Below are 24,521 nucleotides of genomic sequence, written 5' to 3'. Positions count from 1 at the left end.
AGTTCCTCCAAAGTGGAGCTATACTGCATACTGTGAAATTGGAAAATCTGTTCTGCGTGTGTTCTAATGGATGTAACGGTCATTAAGTATATGAGTCTTCTGACGTCGTAATCAGATGTGATTCAGTCTGTTAAATATCCATGAAACAACATCTGCTTCACAGAGTGACCTTCTGCTAAAGGATACTTAGCGTCTATTAGTGGATCATAATGCAGATCTGCCTTATTTGAAATGCACTAAACTAGAGTAGTCTACTGCTGTTTAGCAACTAGCTTGTAATAATTTATTGCAGTTAAATAAAGCTTAAAAAAACTCCATTAAATAATTATAGGGATTATATGCATTTCGAAAACCTTTGTGTTCAACTGAAATTACCCATTTAATTTCAGGGTTGGTTTGTTAAAAAAAGCTGAAGTCTAAAGGCACATTAGGGGAGCTGTCAGATACTGTTTTCTGTAGGTGTTAATAAAACCAGATGAAAAAAATCTGAAACAAATTAAAACCAAAACCAATTTTACCATCTGTTGTATATTAATTAGTACTTTGTGTATCAAGGGTAAACTTGCTCTTAGAGAATGTCACTGAACACCCGCTTAATAGAATAATATGCAAATTTATTAGGTTATGGATTTAAATGCAGTTTTTACTTCTAATTCATCTACAGTGGATCCCCAAGAAATTGTTGGTGTGTGTTGACATGTATGTACATATACACATGCAAATACATAATAATGAGTTTCCTTTTTTTTTTTCAGAGCAACCTGCAAACAACCAAGGCCAGCCCACCCTGCAGCCTTTGCCACCACCCCATAAGCAGCACCCCGCACAACACCATCCGTCCATCACTTCTCTCAACAGAAACTCCCTGACCAATAGAAGGAACCAGAGTCCGGCCCCGCCGGCTGCTTTGCCCGCCGAGCTGCAAACCACACCCGAGTCCGTCCAGCTGCAGGACAGCTGGGTCCTTGGCAGTAATGTACCACTGGAAAGCAGGTAACTCCTCTATGGGAGACTCTCAGATCCTCTGAATGTTAGGACTGCACAATGTGTCTGCTTGGAGAACGGACACCCTACCATAGTCAACAAACCATGTTGTGTTTTAATGTCTACTGTTTAAAAATAAACTAGTCTCACTTTTTTCTTACTAAGAACTTTTCCGTACTTCTGTACTCTGTATTTTGTCTTCTCTGAGAACAGCTCTGGGTTGCCAGTCATTTTTTAGTTGCTGGGCCCATAAACTTCTTTATCCTTTTCGCACATTGTGTAGCGAAAGCCATAAATGGCTTCAGTGAAACTCTTCTTATTACTTTTCTCCTTATTTACAAATTCTCATGCATGTCGAGAAAATGATGGTGATGTGAGATGTGATTCTGGGTCCCATACATAGCTTGAGTCTGTGAACATGGTCAGCAGAGACATGGTTCTAGACACCCCTACTTAGGTATGCTGTGTCCATGACATCACAGAATCATAGTGGATTCCTAAGTAGAATGGTGAAGCTCAAGTAAGATGACCATTTGTGAAGAATAATTTAGTTTCTTGCAGTAGGAAGGAGGTGGGACCTATTCTCTAAAGTTCCTTCCAGCATTATTTCCTAAGACATGCCATTCCTTGGACAGTAATAGTAGACGGTCATACTCTTCCTTAGAATGAACTGAAACTCTCAGCTTCTGGTTATAAACCATGCAACTCATATTTGTGACAATACAAAGTAATATTGCCCCTTTTCTGTATGATGGCCCATGGGCTGCTCTCCATCTTGTGTTCTAGAGGCTTCACCAGCATGGTGCCCTTTCCCTGTACACATCCAGGTGTTTCGGTGAGGTTCTTAAATTAAGACTTCTAACACGGATTGGCCTACAGAGAGCAAACCGTTCCTACAAAAGTGTAGATCAGGAATAGCTGTTTTGAGTTAATCTGTTGCATTTGTAGATCTCTCTTTTTGTGTAGGCACAAAAAATTTACCTTCTTTCTTTGGACAGAACCTCCATAGCCACTATTTCCCCTTTACCGTGCATTGCACAAACCAAGTATGGTGTCCTACCTCATTGTGAGGCTCCCTTTGACAGCTTTGTGACAAAGTTCCCCTCTCATTCGTGTCAGTGTTTCTTTTCTGCCCTAAGCTTCCATTAGGCTCAGAGAAAAAGAATCCTCACATATGAAATCCAGAAAATAGAGGACTCTGGACCCCCAGGGAGAGTATCCCCCAAAATGCCCTGTGCCATAGAGCCCCTGGCTAATGTCAGCATGGAAATTAGTTTCTGGACAAAGAAACAGGTTTCACAACAAATAAATTACGATTTTTTTTTTTTTTTGCCATTAAATGCATGATTTAAACCAATCCTGCCCTGAGGATGAGCTAGCAGGAGGTCCTCACAGTTAGTTGTCAACAATGAAAATCTTTTTCTTTTCTTTCCCTCCTGACCTAAGAACATGGTTCCAAGGAACTCTTGTCTTTTTATCTGTAGTGTCAGCCAAGAGTAGTTGGCTCTTTTTGTTTATTTTGTATTATTGAACACTCGTCTGGGAGAGATTAGAAAGAGAAAGTACAGAAGAGGTAGGCAAACGGGAAATTTCTTCACTTAAGACAGTCATGTCTACAGATTTTTTTTCCTGAGGTTATTAGCACAGAACTAGCACAGAACTAAATTTATCCAGTGTAATTAATTAGCACACACTGAACAACTAATCAACACTGATTCACTATTGTCATTTGGAAAAATTTTATTAGGAAAAAAGTAATTTTCCAGTTGAGTCATCAAATTGAATATGGATAATTGCATTGTAGTTGACAATAATTGTTTTGACAAACATGTATGAACTATGTCGAGTTTAGTCAGCAGAAACCTGTTTTATTTTAGGGATGCTGGATAGCACAGAAGCCTCAAAAACTGTGTCAGTAGGAGAGTTGATATTCCTTGAAGCCATGTCTTTTTTTTTTTTTTTTTTTGAAGCCATGTCTTCTAGTGGAGATGTTTAGAATCATTTGAGGGGGGATGCCTGGGAAGCTCAGCGGTTGAGCGTCTGCCTTCAGCTCGGGGCATGATCCCGGAGTCCAGGATCCATTCCCGCTTCGGGCTCCTTGCAGGTGCTTCTCCCTCTGCCTGTGTCGCTGCCTCTCTCTCTGTGTGTCTCTCATGAGTAAATCGATAAAACATTTTATTTAAAAAAATCATTTGAGGGGGAAGATAAAGTGTGTTCTTGTTATTCCTCATACTGTACTAATAAATTTTGGTTGGTAGGAAATTAGGAGAGAAAGTAGCTGTGTAGGGGACAACCCGTTCTTGCCATATGTATAGTTGTAGCTGATTTCTCTGTATTCAGACTGTGTAAGGAATCACTCACGAGGTGATCTGAAAGCAATACCATTTGAAATTCCATTTCAAAGTGATGCCATTAGTGAACCATCCATGGAATTACGTTTTGTAGTTTTATAGATTGACATAGAGGGGCACTTGGGTGGCTCAGTCGGTTAGGTGTCTGCCTTCAACTCAGGTCATGATCTTAAGGTCCTGGGGTTAAGCCCCACATCAGGCTTACTGCTCAGCAGGGAGTCTGTTTCTCCCTCTCCCTCTGCTTTGTGCTCTCTCTCTCTCTCTCTCTCTCTGTGTGTGTCTCTCTAATAAATAAATAAAATCCTTAAAAAAAAAAAAGCATGAATTGATGTAGAAAGGCAAATCTATCAGTTGATAGTATCTCACTAACGTGTACATGAAGGATAATGAATCCAAACGCTGGAAAGCCTTTCAATCCATAGTCTACTTTTATTGTCTTCTCGTTTTCAGGCATTCACCTCTTCTAATATTGCTAATCAAAAGAAAATGGTATTTCGGGCTTCTCACGTCCTCAGTGTATCAACCTAAGCAGCGATGTGAAAATCTCACACTGTACTGACAGTACTACTGTGGTTTCTTTAATAGTCTCACTTGGTTGGAACTCTTGAGGTGAAGAACCAGTCTTATTTATCATTGATTTTTCCTTTTTTAGTTAAGGTTCCCCATTGAGTATGATTCTCAGGCTCAGTTTCAGATGTATTAACAACTTCATCCAGACGTGTGTCTGCCATTGACTAGTTTTTAATCTGGGGCACAGTTTCATCTTTGGCAATTATTTCTACTTACGCATATACTCATTTTACTGATTCTCACTTTTCTGAAACTGTCATTTAAAAAGGATGTAAGTTATGCAGCAGGAAATTCAAGTTCTGTGTGTATAAGAATCTGTACGCTTTCTTTGGCCCCAGCCCTTTTCTCCTTCCAGCATACATTGATAGTAGCTGCTTGCAGATTGGCACATAATAATCCACGAAACTCTTGGTCATCTGTCGACTTAGTCTGTGGAGTTGGTAGAGAAGGCACCAAAGGTTTTCTACCTTGTCCTGTTTCTGTGCAGCTTCTATTCTGATGTATTAAAAAGCATTTATCTTTTCACCAGCAGTTTCTTGCTTCCATAACCATGTTTATTTCCTTTCTCTAATGAATTTAACATTTGCTGCTGCTGGAGACAATCGATATGATTGTGTACTGCACATTTCTGCTCTGTAAAAAGAGCCGTTCTGGTCTATAATCTCCTGTGAGTTTCAGATCTCCTCCAGTCACATCCAGACCTGGACAAGTATTTGCAGTATACAAGCATTTCCTTATTATCTTATCATCTCCAATAAATAACAATCAGCACCCATATATAATACCAGTCCTTGCTTAGAATTTTCCTCCCAAATTCCTTTTCTTTGCACTCAATATTTCTAATTCTTTGTATGATTTAGTTCTAGGGCTTTTGCTAGCGTATAGCTCATCCTTTGTTGATTTTATACTTCAGCTGCTTTAGTGCATAGTAATAGCTGCTACCAGAGTATAGAGCAGCTGAGGAAAAGCTGAGACTCGACCCAGTACAGTAGCAGCCCTGGAAGGTGTAGTACAGTAATTCTCTTTGGAAGCCCTGACCTTCAGCAATTGTGAAGTTAATTGCCTGCAAGTTCTTCATTTATATATGTGAATTAAGTAGCTTAGTAGTTACCTATTAGATGTTAACAAAATGGTTCATTTGTAGCCATTTAATAAAAGATTTATTAAAATCTTGTTTTATTATGAAGTCTACTTTGGCATTGATAGTTCATTAATTATGTTCCCGTAGCTCTTTACCTTGTCGTTCAGTAATGCTTTGCTAATTATTAATGTATGAAATTGCATATTAAATTACCTCTTTATTATTGCATTTTTTATTTAAATATTGAAATGTCCTGGGCTGCTTTAATGTGAGATCAATTGCTACATCTTAAAAAAAAAAAAAAAAAGGAAGCAGAAGTATTACTTAGGAAATGAAGATATTCTCCTTTTTCCCTCTTTTAATCTTCACTCTAAATGGTTCTAGGGAAAGGCAAGACACTCACACAAGCATTGGATATCAGCCTTTCGTATTAGAAATCCAGGCAGCAGCCGACACATTGTGGTCTTATCGTGCCAGGGAAAGCTTTCCCAGGTGAAAAATTGTACTGTCACCTGCATGCTGATAACCAAACTACCTTTAGCAAGATAGTAAGTAGCTCGATGCTCCATAATTACAGATATAGCTTTAGGTAAAATATCCCTGGGAAGGTAATCTACTGACTTAACTTTACAGACTGATGCCATATCCTTTTGTTAAAGATAGTTTGGGGACACCCTAGGGCACCTGTGCAGAAGAATTTCACAAAATATGGAAGAGATGCAAAAATGAAGACGGTAAGGTTACCGAATGCCAACCTCAAAATTGAATCTGGGCCTAGGTTAAGAAATTCTCAGTTGATCTTTAAGAGTCTCTCCATGTCTGTTAAAGACAAACAATAGAACCCCTGTAAACATATCTAAAATTATATACCAATGACTAGTAATCAATTGGATTCTAGATCTCTTGAAATATTTCACCTTTAATAATTTAAAATAGTTCTTAAAAAGTCTACAGTGGGACATGTGTGCACTTGTTTGGAAGAGTAATAGGAAGAAAGAAGAAGAAGGTATGATGTATAAGGATTTCCCAGGTGGTATTTATATTTAAGGCTCGTTTTAATTTGTGGTGTAAAAACTTGTCTCATGGGCAGTCCCGGTGGCCCAGCAGTTTGGCACCACCTTCGGCCCGGGGTGTGATCCTGGAAACCCCGGGGTCGAGTCCCGCGTCGGGCTCCCTCCATGGAGTCTGCTTCTCTCCCTCTCTTTCTGTCTGTCATGAATAAATAAATAAAATCTTAAAAAAAAAAATTTGTCTCAGTGAATAGGGAACCTATAGTCCTAATTCAGTGTCTGAGTGTCTGAGTTCTGTGCTGACCATTTAATTTATCATCAAACCAGACAGTTTGAGAGTGAAAGAGTTGTAAGAACCCTTTCCAGAACTTTTACAGTTGTAAACTGAGACTATCCTGGACACAGATGGACATATTGTTACCCAATTAAGTTTTATTTCCAAGAGTGAAGTTGTTTGTTAAGTCCATATTATCTTATACCTAAGATAAATAAGAAAAGGAAACCAAATGAGAGAGGTAGTGGAATAGCAGCCATTGATTGATTCTCAACTTGAACTTTTCTAGTTTCTGTGCCAACTTGTAGCAAATATTTAACCCTTTGTCAACCCCATCACAGAAAAAGCTTCTGTTTTTCTCTAAATATGCAGTTCTTAATACATAAAATATTTGCTTTTATCTTCTTCTCACAATAAGAGAGAGCATATATTGAAGCCAACATACTGAAAGAAAATTTTTTCAGAAGTTCAAGTTTAGAATTTTAAATGTAAAATGTTAGATTTAAAGGTAAATCATATATTCACTAAAAATGTAAAAAAGAGGTAAAACTTGGTCCTGAATTGACTCAGAGTGAACAACTGTGTGTCTCTAGCAGTGTTATAATTTGGTTTCTAAAACTCTTCAACTATACTGAAATAGAGACATCATTCTGAAGTAAAGTATGAGATTGAAGATGATTACTAAAATAAGTAAAGCAAAAGCATGATTTTTTTAAAGCATGATTTTTATTTATTTTTAAAGATTTTATTTATTTATTTGAGAGAGGTAGAGAGAGAGAGAGAGGACAAAGCAAGGAGAAGGGCAGAGGCAGAGGGAGAGGGAGAAACAGACTCCCTTTTTCATGTGGGGCTGATCCCGGGATCCTGAGATAATGACTTGAGCCAAAGGCAGACCATTTAATCAACTGAGCCACCCAGGCTCCTCAAAAGCATGATTTTTAAAATGAGATTATTATTAACTTATAATGCTCCAGCCTCAAGTTGCTTATTTAGCAGGTATCATGCCAATAATTAAACTGGAAAAGTAGGCTGTGGATTGATAGTAGCTCTAAAATGAAGGTCATTCCCAGGAGTCAGAATTGATATTTATTCCTGAATAAAACCTAGTAGTTTTATTTTTAAAAATATATTTTTCAGGGTGCCTGGGTGGCTCAGTCGGTTAAGCATCTGCCTTTGGCTCAGGTCATGATCTCAAGGTTCTGGGATTGAGCCCCACATTGGGCTCCCTGCTCAACAGGGAGTCTGCTTCTCCCTCTTTCCCTGTTCCTGCTCTCTCTCACTACCTCTCTCTCTCTCCCTCAAATAAATAAAATCTTTTTTAAAAAATCTTTTTTTTCTCAAGATGGTTTTAGAGAAAAACTAATCTGTAACCAAACCTTGGCACTGAGCATGAAGGATCCACCAGTTTTGAGAGGGGCATACAGAGGTTCCAAGAAGAGAGGGTGGGAGGGGACCCAGACTTTTACAACTGCAGGCATTTTCTCTTCCTCTTCTTGAGAGGTAGGTTGAAAACCGCTGGAATGGTTTCATCAAATTCCATCCTGCAGCCTCACTGTGTGAGAGCCAAGCACTCCAGGTATTTTACACACACACACACACACACACACACACACACACGGGTATTTCACACACCCGGGCTAAACCCTGTGGGTGGGCAGCAGGGATCGGCTCCTTCTCCTGCAGTTTCTCAGTCTTGTCTTTATCCTCCCTAAGATCCAGTTTAGTCCTACCAGGAGGATGGGAGTGCTGAGACAGGGGTGTCACACTTCAGGACATCACTTTGCACAAAAAATTTCTTTCCTTTTTTTTTTTTTTTTTTTAAAGATTTATCTATTTATTTCAGAGAGAGAACACGAGCAGGAGGACAAAGAGAGGAAGACAAGAACTCAAGCCTACTGTACTAAGCACAGAGCCCAATTTGGGGCTTGATTTCGTAATCCCAAGATTACAACCTGAGCCAAAACCAAGGGTCCAATGCTAAACCAACTGTGCCACCCAGGTGCCCCTGTACCAACATTTTCAAAGGAAGCAAGACTCAAAGAAAAAAGAAAATTAAGAATCCATCTGTTTGCAGAGAGGAAAAGGGGACATGGTCTAATCTGTTAAAATAGTGTCCAACTGTATCCATAAGCCCAGATACAAACACGGCGTAACATCAAAAGTAGAGCCTGTGCTTTGTAGTCAGGCCAGATTTTTCATCCAGGATCCATCATTTAAATGATCTATATAATCATCTACAAATTATTTCAGTCCTGGGTCAATTTCCAATGCCATAATACTACTCATTAAAAAAGACTGTTGGGACGTAAAGTGAAATAATGTAGGTGAAGTACCTGGCAAATGATAAGTGCTCCATAAATGCTTTTTATATACACCCAAATAATAATAGCAGCCATTGCATAGGATAAGATAACCTAATTAGTTAATAGTCAAATAAATATAAATATCATTTATCATCAAGTAGCTCTCTTCTCTCCAATAAACAAGAAAAGTATTTGTCTGAGCTGGAATGGTTACATCTAATTTGTCTTCATGTGGTAGGTAGGTCAAGCCTACAGGCCACAATTTTATCAGATTAAAATCTCTTGCTTCTTTCACTATTTCTGTCATTCAACAAGAAGTAAGGTGAATTTTTGCAGATAGGAACCCCAAGTCGGCTCAGTTCATTCTTGAGAAGGAAAACAAGTCTTTAAATTATAATGAAAGGCAACTATTCATATTCTTGAAACATTTAATTAACTATAGTAGTAAATGTTTGGAATGAATCAGTCCAAGCCTTGATAGGTGCATTGTCTCCACATCAGTCAGAAGTTAGACCTCAGTTTTACTTAAGGTATTTAAAGCTTTAGGTGTCTTTTGAGCATGATGAAGATACTGTACAATAGAATAGGCGTGTTATTTTGTTTAATTGAGGTGAACCCATTTCTTTATAATAGCAATTAAAACACCAAGAAAGCATGCATTAATTACTTGCTATAGGCCGTAAGTGATTTTTGAAAGCATAATTCCAACAAATTACAATTACTGTATACTCTGATAATGTTTGGTTTTAGATAACCAGCAATCTGTATAAAATATTCATACACGATAACCTTAATTTCCATAGTACCTAGGAAAATGAATTCTTAATTAGTTCTAACACATTTCCAGTCATTTCTCTGTACATGATAAAATTATAAGGTTATCCATGCCATTACTCTGGTCATAGCTAATGACTGTGATTTAATCCTTACCTTTTCCTGAGTATGACCCATTCATTTTGAGGCACCTCTCTTCCTCTTCCTCAGCAACTGTTTTGTGAGGTTTTTGTAAAATCCTTTTACTCTTCCTTTAATATTTCCTGTGAAAGTGTTTCAATCCTGCTATGTGTTTACGTGTGTGTGTGTGTGTGTGTGTGTGATCTCTGCCTAACATCATCACTACAGGGTGGCTTTTTCTTTTTCCTAGAATTTATTTCTGTCCAGTTTTAAAACTGTATTGCTCTAAAATTTCATCATCTGCTTACATCACCCATTTACAAACGCCCTGTCAAAGAGAATTGCTTCTCACTTCTTGCGTTTCTTCATTTTTCCCCTGAACATACTTTTGCCTTTTGTATTTTTCTTCACATTGGAGGTGAAGTTGGTTTTCTATTATACTATTCTCAGAATACTTTCTCCTTAGCCTATAAGATTACATTCTTGGACATGCAATTAACCAGCTAAGCTTAATAAATTCTATTTGATAACCCCTCTGATTCTACTGTGACCCTCTCTATGATTTCTTAGCATCTTGCCTCCTATTGTGAACCACTTGAAATACTACCACCAGAAGACATTTTGTTCTAATCACATCCTGTGCTAATATGATAGCACTGCTTTTTGTTCATGGTGGAGTGGAAAAAGGCATTGGTTTGGGGAAAGACAAATCTGGGTTAAAATCTTAACATCCTACTAGCTGTGTAACCTTGGAAAGATGACTCATATTTTTTATCTCTCTCTTTTTTTTTTCATAAAATGGGCTTGGTGATAACTTTCAAAGATTTTACAAGGATTCATTGAAATGCCATTGCAAAGTATCTGGCACTGTAGTTTCTTAGCTTTTCTTTATTCTTTTCCTAGGTTATACATTTAAGAAAAAAATAACTGATACTTAGACAGATGAAGAATAACTTGGAAGGCAATGAAAGCTTGGTAAAGCAAAAGCAATGATAACTAAGAAGAATTGGCATGTTGATTAATTTTTGTGAACAATTAGATTGCCTTTTCAACTTTGGAGATAGGTGTTTTTTGATTGAGAATAACGAGCACTTTTCCTACTTAATTGGGGTGACTTCCTACGGGAGATCAACTGTGAAGTAAATTTTCAAAGACAAGGTTTGTTTTAGAAAAGAGTAACAGTGATACCGTGGGGAGGAAATTATCTTAGATGGTAGTGGGGTAGTGATAGTTCATAAAAATGAATCCTGAATGCTTTCAGTTGTTCAGCGGGTATTTATGAACGCCGTCTAATGTACCAGCATGAGAAATTCAAGGTTGTTACCGAGGGCCTAGAGAAGTTGTCACTGCTTTTGAGAAATATATGGACTACATTCCAGGACAAATTCACAACTAGAGTCAATCTTGAAGATTATGTGAACCCTTCTTTTAGAACCCATTGAGATTTAGTAATCTGCTCACAGTCACGTGACTGGGCAGTGGCAGCTCACAGCTAGATCTCAGATTCCAGATTTATTCCGTCTCTTCTTGTAGTGTCTCCAGTTGTTTTAGATTACTTATAAAAGAAAATAGATGCACTCAATCCCAAAATACAGGTTGTATTTATTGAATTCATAATTGCACAGGTGTAGCAATCGATTAATCTTACACACGCTATCATACCTATATAAATCTAAAATTTGAAAGGACAAAATGAAGTAAGTATCATTTCTAAGTAATTTTTAGTCCTTTTGGATCTGTCACTTAATTTTGTGTGTTTTAATAAGTTACTTTTAAAATATACATCTATAAGATGATTCTACATCAAATATTAATCATACTGTAAACCTTTTTTGACCCTAACAACTATATGAACTTCCTTTTGACAAATAAAAATTATATACATTAAGATTGTACAGTCTGATTTTTTAAGGTGTATTGACCTAATCATTAAAAAATATATATATATATGCACACATTTTATAAAATGATTAATACATCTATCACCTCACATAATTATCCTTTTGTGATATCCTTATGTGTGTGTGTGGTGTGAGCACTCAAGGTCTACTCTCTTACCAAATTTCTGGTATCCAATACAATATTATCAACTATAATCACTTGGCTGTACATTAGATCACCAGCACTTACTCATCACACAGCTAAAAGTTTGTACCCTTTGACAAACATTTCCCTAGCCCCTGGCAGCCGCCATTCTGCTCTCTCATTCTAGGAGTTTGACATTTTTAGATTCTACACAAGTGGGATCATACAGTATCTGTTGAAATTTGTCTAATTTCTCTGATGTTCTAGCAAACTAATTAGAAGTTGTTAACATTTTCACATCTTTAAATAAACAAGGACCAAACTCACGAACATACCATGTTTTGCAGACTTTTAGGCAATTTAGAAAATTAAAAATTGTTAATAGGTGGCAATCATTGTTTTTGGCAACAAAATAATATATTGATGGGACTATTTCCAAATATGAGTTTATTTTTAAATCCTGTCTAAACTATGAATTCCTTTAAAGAAGCAATACTTTCTTATTTGTTCTTGATACTACTTTACCTTGAAGGGACAGATTAATAATTTTTTCAAAAATATGTTCTCGGAGCCATGCTACTGACAGCCACTTGTCATCCCAGAAAAGGTCAGCAAATTTGGGCCCTTCTCCTCTTTATATATTTAGCTCCCTTTTAAGGTTTATAACTCTTTTGGGTACTTTGCCATGAGCTAGCTAGCTAACCTTGATGTGATTAAAAAAGATTTTCAGAATCACTCTACAATTCATCCCAAAATATTGTGAAGAGTCTTGTATTTAATTAATCACACACCAGCAGCAGAAGTTAAAAGGTGAGAACATTACTGTCAACTCCTCTACTTGGTGTGCTCACCCTTCTCCCTAGGATACCTCATAGATTTATTGATTTTCCCACAAAAGGACCAAAAGCACAGTCCACTGTCATCACTGTATTACATATTATTAAAATTTAGTATCTTTCTTATTCTTTTGACAAGAGATAAGTATAAACTGAAATCTGTTTTATACACGAGTTAAGATACATATCTCACATAGAAACTACTATGTTTTGTAACTGATTAAGACCAATGAAATTTTAGGGCCAAAAAGACCTACCTTTGCTTCTGTATAAACTTTGACAAATTAAAGCTCACTTTCCTCGTCTTAAAAAAGTAAATTTTAGGGACATCTGAGTGGCACAGTGGTTGAGCATCCATCTTCGGCTCAGGTTGTGATCCTGGGGTCCTGGGATTAAGTCCTGCATCTGACACCCCGCAGAAAGCCTGCTTCTCCCTCTGCCTGTGTCTCTGCCTCTCTGTGTGTGTCTCTCATGAATAAATAAATAAAATCTTTTTAAAAAAATAAGTTTTACTACATATACACACACAGTGGGGATTTTGTGAAAATTAAAAGTAAATATTAAAAGTAAATATTTTCCTTATACATAGTAAATCGGTGTTCGCTAAGGTTTATTTAAAACACTTTCTTCTCTTTGGACTGATTGCTTTATGTTATGTTTTGTTAAATAATTGTGGTTCTCTAGTACATACGTGATTGACTAGGATACCTTCAACATCTCTTGTACCCCGAAATTCTTTTATTCTTCATAAACTTACATCGACACTTGAAATTCTTCTCTTTATCTAGATCATACTTCCTTCTCAAACTTCTTTAGAAACTCTGAACATTTTTAAGCATAGATGGCCATCAATAATTAAATGAATTAATAATTAAAATCTTGTTCAAATAGCACATAGGAATTTTAAGACGTTATTTTTCATTCCCATTTTAATTTTAATAGATTTAGTTTGTGATTGCCAATGGTAGGTGTAATTGATAACCTTAAAACATGTAGGAAAGTATCTGTAGAAATCTATATAGATTTCTGCATTTGATGCTATGGCCACACCATTATAATAACTAAAATTTGAAACAAAGACTGTTAAGCTATTTTTGCCTTCTTGGTAATGATAAAAGGGAAAAACAAAAACAAAAAGAAATCTGCATATTTAACCTGTTGTTCAGTTCCCAGCCCTCCCAAACTCTGTAACATGATTTTGTGCTTGGTAATTGATGTGTCTATATTTAAATAAGTCATAATTAAAATATGTTGTTTCCTATTATAACACTAAGTATTTTTATACAGCTATGGTTATACTTGAATTTTATGTAAGTTTCACAATACTGAAAAATAAATATAAATTCAGTAAAAAAATATATTTCCCCCAAATCACCTTAATACTCTAGAATTTTTCTTCCCAGTTTTCAGAGATCAAAGCTGTACTTACCATGAACATGTTTGTATATTCAGTATAATGACAAATTGATACAGTGGCAATTGCTAAAATGTATATCATTCATACACTCATATTGCAGAATTTTTTGGTAAAATATGAAAAACAGTTTTTGTCTCAAACCACTTTTTTGTGTAACCACTAATAGCTCATATTAATTCAGGTAACAGCAGTGAAATGTATCTTGTTTATAAGCTTTTCATTTAAGACATTTTTCTTGCTGGGATCACCTCCTGGTGTGAAAGTTGTCCAAAGATAATAGCACATCAATTCAAAAGTATAATAGATTTGAGACCACAACATGCTATCAGCATGAAGAAGTAGTTTATCAGTCTAACTCACTGTGTCACAGCTAGAATCATTACAGATTTGTCCTTTTGTTTTCACATCAAAATATATAATTTATATTCTAATGTTGATTACTCACTTGGGGGGTGTTTAATTTTCCTTATTTAAAATATTTTTCTTTAAAATGCCATACCATAATTAATTTAGAGGTAATAAAAGAAGAGGCATTTTAATTAGTAGGACTTAGAAAACATTTTCTCCTTACAATTCAGGGATGCATAGTATATTACTTACCAGAAAACATTTTCAATTAAGTTTATAGTAATAGTACCTTTATATTAGAGCAAAATAATTAATCCATTTTGAACCAGCCCTGGCCAATTCTTGGAAGTTTACACACATGTTACACATAGGCACATGCACATACCTGTTCTTGGACTCTATTTCAGAATTATCAGAGATTAAATTATCAAAATGCAAAAAGAAAAATACTGAAGTTCAGTCCGTTCTTGGCTCACTCTAGGTAAATTTTATTTCTTAATTGTTTCCCTTTATATCAATCCTTGAGGCAAGCCTCTTCAGCTTTTAGATCCCATTTGCTAGTTTTTATTTTTAGTTATAGCTTTTGTCAAGTACTCCTGCTACCACAGTGGTTATTGAAGTTAATTAAAACCTAGTCTTCTAAGTACTTTTTACTTTCCTCAATCTGGGTAAGTACTCTCCTCAGTTCTCCTGCTCCCACCTTTGAAAGCATGTTTGAAAATAGTATCGAAAGACAGAAGGGTGCCTGGGTGGCTCAGTGGGTTAAGTGTCTGCCTTTGGCTGGAGTTGTGACTTCAGGGTCCTGGGATCGAGCCTATGTCAGGCTCCCTGCTCAGCGGGGAGTCTGCTTCTCCCTCTCCCTCTGCTTCTTCCCTGCTTGTGCGTGCTCTCTCTCTCTCTCTCTCTCTCTCAAATAAATAAGATCTTGTTAAAAATATATCAAAAGACTGAGAGAAAACACTTAAACTGTAATAATGAGGATTCAGTATGGTTTTGTTTTGTTTTTTTCAAATATGCTAGAATTCTGCTCCCTCTGAAGAGGACTTTTTTTTTTCATCCTGTTGTCTTATAGATCTGAAGCTGCCACAGCTACAGCCTTGGTCAGGGTGTGGTGGTGCATTCATTGTGGCCAGTGCTAGAAACACGGCCCTGGTTATCACTACTGTCCTCAGGAGCTTCAAAGAAGGAGAAAGTGAAGAAATATTTATGCATAAATATGCATATGCAGAAAATATTTTTATTTTTTTCCCTTCTCCTCAATATAGTAGATGTGTAAAGGGGTAAAGAGGTTATATTTATGTGTGTACGTGTGCGTGTGCACAGTGCCTTCAAAATATTTATGACTGAGGTTTCCAGAAGTCTCTGCTAACAGATAAAGAGAAGGATGAGAGGTAGCTTTTTTCCCTATAAATTTTAATACAGGTAGTAAATTGAAGCCAAGACTGTAGAGGAAAAAAGAATGTTTAAGAACTATTCCAGCCAGAAAGGTTAAGGGTAGGGAAATAGCATTATCTATATGAAGACAGTAGGAACATTTTGGGAAGCTGTAAATACGGGGAATTATTAGACTTCTCCATAGCTCACAAATCCAAGTATTAAGTTTGAAGAGAGACAGAAAGAGAACCCCCCAAAGAAGGTACTTGTGAAATAAGATAGTATGTTGATGAATGTCTTATAGATACATGGAAATATAGATAGCAGAGGAAACAAAGAACCCAAAGAGAACAGATATTGGCATCTCATTTAGAGATAAAGTCCAATAAACGTGATAGATACTTAAAAGTAGCAATGGGATGAGAAGGCACCAAGAGCCTGATTTCTTAACACTTAGATGAATTTGAAAGAGAAATACAATATAGAGGGGTGTTAGAAGTAAAAAAAAAAAAAAATCAAGAGTTCAAAAATGTTCAAGCCATTTGCTTCTGGGGTCAGACGGACTGAGCCTCATATTGTAAAAATTCCATTCGTTCTCAGTTGACCGCTTGGTGTGAGCTACCAGTCTTGACTTTCTAAGCAGGAATCTTTTGCATGACTTTCTGATTTGCTGCAGAATCTTGATGAGAGTCTTGAGTGAAACTGAAGCTAAAAAACCAATATGCCTTACTCAGGTGCTAGTGTGGGTGGGCTTCTCCCTGACATTCACAGCAGCCTGTGCCATCTCTGGGTTCAGGAATCTTACAGAGCTTCCGAGGGCCAGCATCCTCAACTGGTGGAGATTTCTCTCCAAATAGCTAGGTATCGAGACACAGTAAGTAACTGTGCTAGATGCCTTGGGCTGCCTTTGAGAATCAGTTGCTAAGAGATCAGAAAAACAAGCAGGAACCCAGCCTTGAATAAGAACAGGTGATTTTTCTATATAGGCATTTGCTTTCTTTAGTTTTCTGTTTCATAGCTGCCAGAAATTTTGGGTTTCACTGCATTAATTTTTTTTATTTCACTGCTTAATTATCTAAAGCACATCATTTAAGTAAACCACTTTTTCGGCCTTTTAATTAGTTATAAATACAACGCTAAATATACATTTAACAGATTATCCAGTTGGCTTTCAAACTTAAAATTCAGAATCTGGTAGTGAAAATTCTAAAGACAGGGATAATGAACTGTAGATTTTTTTTAAGTTTTCAGAGTGCTTGGATAGTTACTATCATCGTTCAGGTATATCATGTGTTTCAAATATATACTGACAAAGATAGGTAGGTAGATAGATAGATAGATAGATAGATAGATAGATAGATAGATAGATAGATAGATGATAGAGGCTGTTTTAATTCCTGTAGTATTTAATCAATATATTCTCAATAATAGACTATAAGCAGTTGAATAAGTGGTAATGAACAATATGGAAGGAAGATAAGACACAGTAATTAAATTTTGTATATTCTGACAGTTTTTTACAAAGTATTTTATCTTAAAATGAATTCTAGGCAACCCGCCCATTGTTTTGGCATCAAGTGACTAAAACTAATTTGAACTCAGTAGTTAATTTTAGCCTTCATATATTTCCAGGTAAATTTAATCCATAAGTGTGGGATTCATTTGCTTTAGATCTGAAAATGTCATTTTGGAAGAGTCGTTTGATGTTGAGGAAATCTTGTGAGACCTTTAATAAAGCCTCTTAAATCCAGAAAGTTATATTTTTGCCTGAAGGAAAAGGAACCTATACCTTAAAATTCCCTCAGCTCTTAAGTGAGAACTTTGGATTCTGAAAAGGTGGTAAATGTGACCAAATATAGTCAGTCCTTCTCAGTGGCAACTGTCTTTGAAATCAGAGCATCTAATTGGAAGTAAGCAATCTGTGTTCTAGGTAAAAGTTTTAATGATTTGCCTAGAAACAGAAGTAGAAAACAGAACATTAAGACGGTTTATTTAAGCAGTTCACATTAAGTTTGAAAGAGATTACTCTCTTTGTTCAACAAAGAATATAAGACAAGGGGCATCTGGGTAGCTCAGTGGTTGAGCGTCTGCCTTTGGCCCAGGGCGTGATCCTGGGCTCCTGGGATCGAGTCCCACATCGTGCTCCCCACAGGGAGCCTGCTTCTCCCTCTGCCTGTGTCTCTGCCTCTCTCCCTGTGTCTCTCATGCATAAATAAATAAATAAAATCTTAAAAAAAAATAAGACAAGCAAGAAAGCATTACCATCTCCTGAGCGGTAGCATCTTTCTCCCCATAAGATATAGTAGATTATATACAAAGCAGATAGTATTCCAGGTGTTTGTACATCACTAATAAACATTTCAGCTGTGCTTTAGAGACAGAACTGAACACCGTGACACTTTTTTTAGTCATTTGCTTTCTTGGGTACTACCTGAAAAGGTTTTTAACACTGTATGAAACAGTAAAGAAAGAAACCTCTTTTGTACGAAGACAACCAGCTATGAAGTGGATCTCATTAAAATTTCATTCAGTGGCTGCTCACTTTCTTTTTGACTCTTACTTTCTGTCTGAATGTCCCATTGAGGAAAGGATTCAAACCACTTGGAGTAACACTGTATGTTTTCCAAGGATGCTTTTCATTTTGGTCCCTGTAATTTGCAACTTATGAAACCATGCTTTTGATATTAGAGGAATAACATGATTATATTAACCTCCCGAACAAAAGACTAGTATGAGCCCATTTGTTTCCTAGTGACTCTTATAAGTTTATGATTTGATTATATATTATAACTTATTTAATTTTATACTTGAAGTCAGGATCTTTTCAAATGAGCATTGATATGCTGATGTAATGTAATATACAAAAGCACGTTTAAATTTACTTTTAAAATCTGATTTAAAAAAATAAAATAAAATCTGATTAGTGGGATGCTTGGGTGGCTCAGCGGTTGAGCATCTGCCTTTGGCTCAGGTCATGATCCTGGGGGTCCTGGGATCCGGTCCCACACCGGGCTCCCCATGCTTATGCTGCTTCTTCCTCTGCCTATGTCTCTGCCTCTTTGTGTCTCTCATGAATAAATAAATGAATTCTTTAAAAAAAAATCTGATTAATTTACCATTAAGAATCTTATGGTAGTAAGTTTTGTGGTTTATTATTTTGAAAGACAAAATCAATCAAAAGTGCAGAGTTTCTAAGGAGCAAAGCATCCCTGCTAAGAGATGGAGTAAGGAAGCCAGCAAACGGTATGAAGCAGGTGTAGGCGGCCTGAGAGAAGGGTAGGTAGGAGTGACGGCTGGATGCATAGAAGTCGTCGGCATCCTGTGCAGGTCTAGTATTGAAAACACGACATTTGATGAGAGTAGAAAATTTGAAATGAAGATGTTACTACTGCCTCTCCTTTGCCTCTGCCAGACAGGTTCAAAAGAGAGAGTTGAAGTTGAAGAACTCAGAAGAACTTTTCAACCCCAGCAAAATGGACAGACAGGAAGGGGAGGGGAGGGAAGGAGAGAAGGAAGGAGGACAGGCAGGCCAGCCATAAAGGACAGAATGCAGGGTTCCCTGGCAGGGTGGATACTTGAGGGGGGGTAGGGGTGGGGGGACAGAACAGGCAGGCTAGAATAATCATTGAAAATTACCCCCGAGTCCTTCAGAGAGACCTACAGGATAGAGCCCCTAGCGGTGACCCACAGGCCTGAAGGAGGAGAGCAGGGAAGATGAGGGGATTCAGTCCTGGTCCCTACTAATTTGAAATTTGTGACATGACCCATGGAAAAGACCCAGCAGAGGATCGGTGAGAAACAGAAGCCTGGACGCACGGCGGAAGATGAAACGAAAAGGCTGGTTCTGGAGGCAGATCCACAAAGAGAAACCGCTCTTTCAACTCGCAGCAGAGGAAGGAACAGTTTATTCATGGTGCCTAATCCGGAGGAGTTGTTTTTCCATTCCTGTTAGAGACGCTACCCGGCGAATAATGCCGTGCAGTTCCCCGGCTCTTGTCTGCTTGTTGTTGTTGTTAAATAGAATCCCCCTCAAGATTGCAAAGCCACAAAGCAACTGTTAGTGTTCGGTGACCTCCTGCACCAGCCGTCTTTGGGGCTTTGAAATTGATTTTCCTCATCTCAGTCTCTGATAGTCTCTCTTCAAGGGCGCCTCTCTAGTTCATCACCAGAGTGGCAGCGGTGGCACAGATAGCTGAGGAACTGGATGCAGGCGTCACGCAGGGCATCATTAGAAACATCAGAACAAAATCAGCCTGCGCCCGGGTGCTCCGTGTTACAAAGGAAGCTGCTGCTGCTGCTTTATTGCCGAATACAATGGGGAAAATTCTCGCAGGATTTGCTTTTTTCACTCCCAAATATGGCCTGAGAAGTAAAGAAAATTTCTCCCTTTATTCTCCAAACCTCATGTGGATGCCGGGTCAAAACCGTGTGTTTTTTGATAGTAATTTTTGCAGAATTTTTTTTGAGACGTGAGAAGCATCTTCCCAAGGCTGGATGCCCCGGCAGAGAGTCACGGAGAGGAAGAGACTGCAGTGATGCTCAGAAACGTGTGCCTCGTGGAGAATTCGATGGCAAAATGAATTCTCTCGCAAGAAAGCTCGTAGTGTATTTTTCGTACGGCTGCACTGCGATGCCCGGTGACCTGTGGCTTCATTTGATCGCAGGGGAGTCTACACATAAACTGGGTGTTGTGTTGGACCTTCAAACAGGTACAAAGATGGTTCTGGGCCTTCGAGATCATCATTAGTCCCAATGCACTCTTGTCAGTGTTTTATATTTTGTGTTGCAGTGGAAAAGACATTGTCGACTTTGGAAGGAAGGCATCTTATCTGAACCTAGAGATTGGATTTTTTACTAACTCTGAAACCCCACGCTCCACATTATACAAAATAGGTTGACAAAGACCTCTTCTGCTAGGCTAGTTAGTGGGCAAGAAGATTTTCCGTGTGTGCTTTTACATACCTACTTGGAGGCCTCATGTTACTACCCAAAGGGATCGTCCTCACACGATGGCATCATTTGTTGGTAAACAGCTTCAAAATACATCGTTTAAACAGTCTTTACAACTCCTTTCTGTGCTTACATACTAGAAAGCCATCTAAAATGATTGAAGACCAGTGATTTGATTTGATTTCATTGGATCTGATTTGATTTTTTTAGAGAGAGTGTGAGAGAGGAGGAGGGCAGAGGGAGAGAGGGTGACAGAGAATCTTAGGCAGACTCCACACCCAGTGCAGAGCCCAGCACAGGACTTAATCCCACAACCCTACGATGGTGACCTGAACCAAAACCAATGGTCAGATGCTTAACCGACTGAGCTACCCAAGGGCCCCAAAGACCAATGATTTTTAAATGTAGCGCACTGGTGATTTGGCTTCTCTTTCAGTGTTTTATGACTCTGTATGTATTTTACATATATAGCGTCTCCAGAGCACTAATTTGATATGGATAGTCGTTTAGACAGAGGAAGGGGAAGTGTACTTCTAAGTTATAAAGTCAGTGGCCAGGGACGCCTGGGTGGCTCAGAGGTTGAGCATCTGCCTTTGGCTCAGGGTATGATCCCGGGGTCCTGGGATCGAGTCCCACATCGGGCTCCCTGTAGGGAGCTTCTCCCTCTGCCTGTGTCTCTGCCTCTCTCTGCATGTCTCTCATGAATAAATAAATAAAATATTTTAAAAACTTAATAAAGTCAGTGGCCAAAACAATACAACTTAAATTCTATTTCCTCTTACAGCAACAAAATTAAATATACATATTAAGTAAGTTAGAAACTCTCCAAGTAAAGAGGTCTCCAGTTCCACTAATATTGATGAATAGAGTATTTCTGAATATTACATCTGTGTTTTCAACACTATTTCAAAGTTGCATTTTGCTTTGAGAAAAATAATCATTTCATAACAATGAAAGAGTTCTTTGCTGGGGTCACCAAAGCAGATGGACATCACATTGGAAACTCTTCGACTTGTGGAAATTGAAAGTGAGATGCCTGATTCGAGATTGGCAGGTGTCTAGCTCATTATTTTGCCCATGGTAGATCCATGTTTTCAGTGTTGGGGCTACAATCAGAATCTTTAGGATCACACAGGTGCTGGTTCAAGTCCCATTTCCCATTTGAAACGACCCAGCCTGCTTTTTGGATAAAGCGGTGACACATTTTCCAGGGATGGTTTTTATTTTGGTCCCTGTAATTTTCAACTTTTATTTTATTATTAATCGATAGCTGTAGGTCTTTGGCCAAGGTACCTGATTTCTCTGAGACTCCCTTCCCCCATCAGCACAGGGCTCACCATTCTATTTGTTTTACAGTATTTATTGAGCAACTACTATGTGCCAGGAGTTTTTTAAGTTCGGAAAACGCACAGGTGAATAAGATTTCATGGAGCTTACATCCTAATGGGAAAAGACCAACAACAGATTAGTGCTGTGGATGTATATTTCTTAGTCATCACCTTAGTATACTAGATAAACAACTTTTTAAATATATATCTGTCTCTCTGTTATTTAAAGCTCTCATACCTAAAAACTTTACACAGACGACTCAAGCCTCTCCCCGTCCTGCCCCTGCCTTCTTACACGGTCCTGTGGGCATAGCAGGAAGCATCCTCATGTTTGAGTCTTCTCCACCTGAACTTTGAGTTTTCATGCTGTCTCGCCCTTCATTGTTGATGGCCAGGTTATTGCTGACACAGCTTTCGTTCCTACCTGAGTGGGCGCTTCAGGTCCAATGGTACACTCTGCTATTTCCGAGCTACTCTTGAAGCCATAGAAGTAATTCTGCTTCTTACATATAATGCTGAGGCACAGAAATTTCAGGAAGGGTCTCTCCACAGAGACCCTTATGCACTCCATGCCTCCGTTTGCTGTTCGGGATCCTGATACCTCCTCAGGCCTCTGCCTTGAGATTTAAATACAGGTTGCTACTGCTGTTACGTCCTGCTGATTCACTCTGTCGTCTCTGCTTCCCCAGCACCAGGGAGGTCAGGGGCCGGGCCTGTGTCCTGAGATGCAGCGAATCTGCTGCCCTCATCCATCTCTCCTCGTTTTTGGGGTGAACCTTTCATCTCTAAAATTCTGTATCTTTCACACATTTTGGGTATAGCTCGAATCCTCCCTATGTCTGCTTTTCCCCAGAGGTTCTTCATGTTACCCGAGCCTAAGACAAGGGAATGGAACCTGCCTTTGGCCGTGGGCCGACATACTGTTGCTCTTCGAAGGTTGTTGTTTCTGTTCATAGTATCATCAGGTAGCGCTCTCTGCTATTTCTAGACCATCACGGGTGGCATGGGAGTAGCAGAGAGAGCCTCATCCCTCTCTGGAGCCATGCCACCTCCCCAGGATGCTGCCTCTGAAGCAGAGGGCAGGTGTCTCTCACTGGGCCCATTTGAGGCCTCTGGCCTATCAGCTCCCTGCCTGCAGATTTCCTCCAAATCTGGAGGGAAACCCCTTTCATCTCACACCATCTTTTACCCAAACATTGTGACTGTCCCCCAGTGGATGGGACTGTAGGAAACCAGCAAGAGATTTGGGCTATTTCTGCTGCTCATTTTGTCTCATCTCTCCTGGAGGCAATTGCAGTGAAGCAGCCGCTGGAATTGAGAGAGGCGAAGTAGAGCAAAGACAGCCCAAGGGGGGTAGAATTTCAGGAGGAAAAACACACTTTAAATAGGATTTTACAATTTTAATCCTCTATACAAACCAATGAACAAGAACTGATTGTAAGAAGCGCTCTGAAGGAAGTACGCATGATGGGACAATGGAGAGTAACCAGTTCGTGTCCGGTTGCGTGTAACTGTCCATCACCTTCTCCAAGAGCACTGAATGTGCATCCTTTGGACTGCTTTTTTTAATCCTTTCCATGGCGTTGAGGAAATAGTCTGTCCCTTTGGGCTGCTGAACATCTTGCACACTCGTCACATATAATGCTAAAAAAAAGTACGAACTCAGACCAGGAGACCAACCACAGCTGACAGGTCTGATCTTACCTGACACCTGTTTTTATAGCGATCACAAGCCAGGAATGTTTTTTACACCTTTCAGTGTCTGGGGGAAAAAACTTCATGACATGCATGGGAAAATTATATGAAATTAAAATTTCAGTGTCCATAAATGAAGTTTTATTTGAATACAGCCACACACAGTCCTTTATGTATTATCTGTGGCTGCTATCATGAGCTAGTATGGCCAGAAAAGCTAAACTGTTTAGTATTTGGTCTTTCACACAAAGAGATTGCTTGTCTAAATGATCAGGTTCCTGCCTGGCTACAGTCCATCTCCTTATCCAGAGTGCTTGCTGGCGTGTCAAACTGGCAATATCAGATTTGCAAAGTGGGGAATTAATTTTGTAAACATTGATTTTAGAGGGTGTTAATTTTGAATTGGGATTTAAAGTCTTCAAATGATGATTTTTGGTCTTTTGGAATGCAGGTTCCAATTGGGACTTTGGGAAGACAAACAGCTGATGCTTATTGAGCCCTTACCCTGTGTGAGATACTAATAAAAACACAACATGTGTGTTGCTTCACTTAATGCTCATAAAATGTCTGCACAGGAGCTACTATTCACATTCCCATTTTACAGATGATAAAACCAAGATGCAGAAAACTTGAGTCATTCACCAAACACCATTCAGCTCATTATAGGTGAAGTTTTCCAGAGCCCACATTCTTAATAACCATGCTGAATAAGAATATGGTAGGAGATTCAAAAAATATTGTTTCCAACATAAGATTTAACTCCGGCTATAAACTTGCCTTATAAAGTGCCTCCATGGGGAAAAATGGATTCACAATATACTTACTAGTGTAATCTATAGAAGAAGTAACAATTTATCATTTACATCTGTTCTAATTTTGTGGTTGACAGAGCATTTTTACTGTTTTTAAGGACTTTATTTATTTATTTGACAGAGAGAGAGCACAGGCAGGGGGAGTGGCAGGCAGAGGGAGAAGCAGGCTCCCCGCTAAGCAGGGAGCCCCACAAGGGCCTCGATCCCAAGGACCCCGGGATCATGACCTGAGCTGAAGGCAGATGCTTAACCAACTGAGCCACTCAGGC

At 38.5% G+C, this 24,521-nt stretch overlaps 1 protein-coding gene across 6 annotated transcripts in view; it reads left to right on the top strand.

Moving 5' to 3' along the window:
• The window catches only part of LOC119874670 (teneurin transmembrane protein 3), a 601,805-nt gene that overhangs the window by 416,821 nt on the left and 160,463 nt on the right, over positions 1-24,521 (top strand). For all 6 annotated transcript variants that reach the window (XM_038560464.1, XM_038560463.1, XM_038560462.1 and 3 more), the window contains exon 4: positions 756-993. In XM_038560464.1, coding sequence (XP_038416392.1) covers positions 756-993 — 238 coding nt within the window. The remainder of the gene's footprint in view (positions 1-755; positions 994-24,521) is intronic.

This window comes from Canis lupus, chromosome 16, assembly GCF_011100685.1.
Source record: "Canis lupus familiaris isolate Mischka breed German Shepherd chromosome 16, alternate assembly UU_Cfam_GSD_1.0, whole genome shotgun sequence".
Classification (NCBI taxonomy): Eukaryota; Metazoa; Chordata; class Mammalia; order Carnivora; family Canidae; genus Canis; species Canis lupus.
This window is presented reverse-complemented; position numbering and strand designations above follow the sequence as displayed.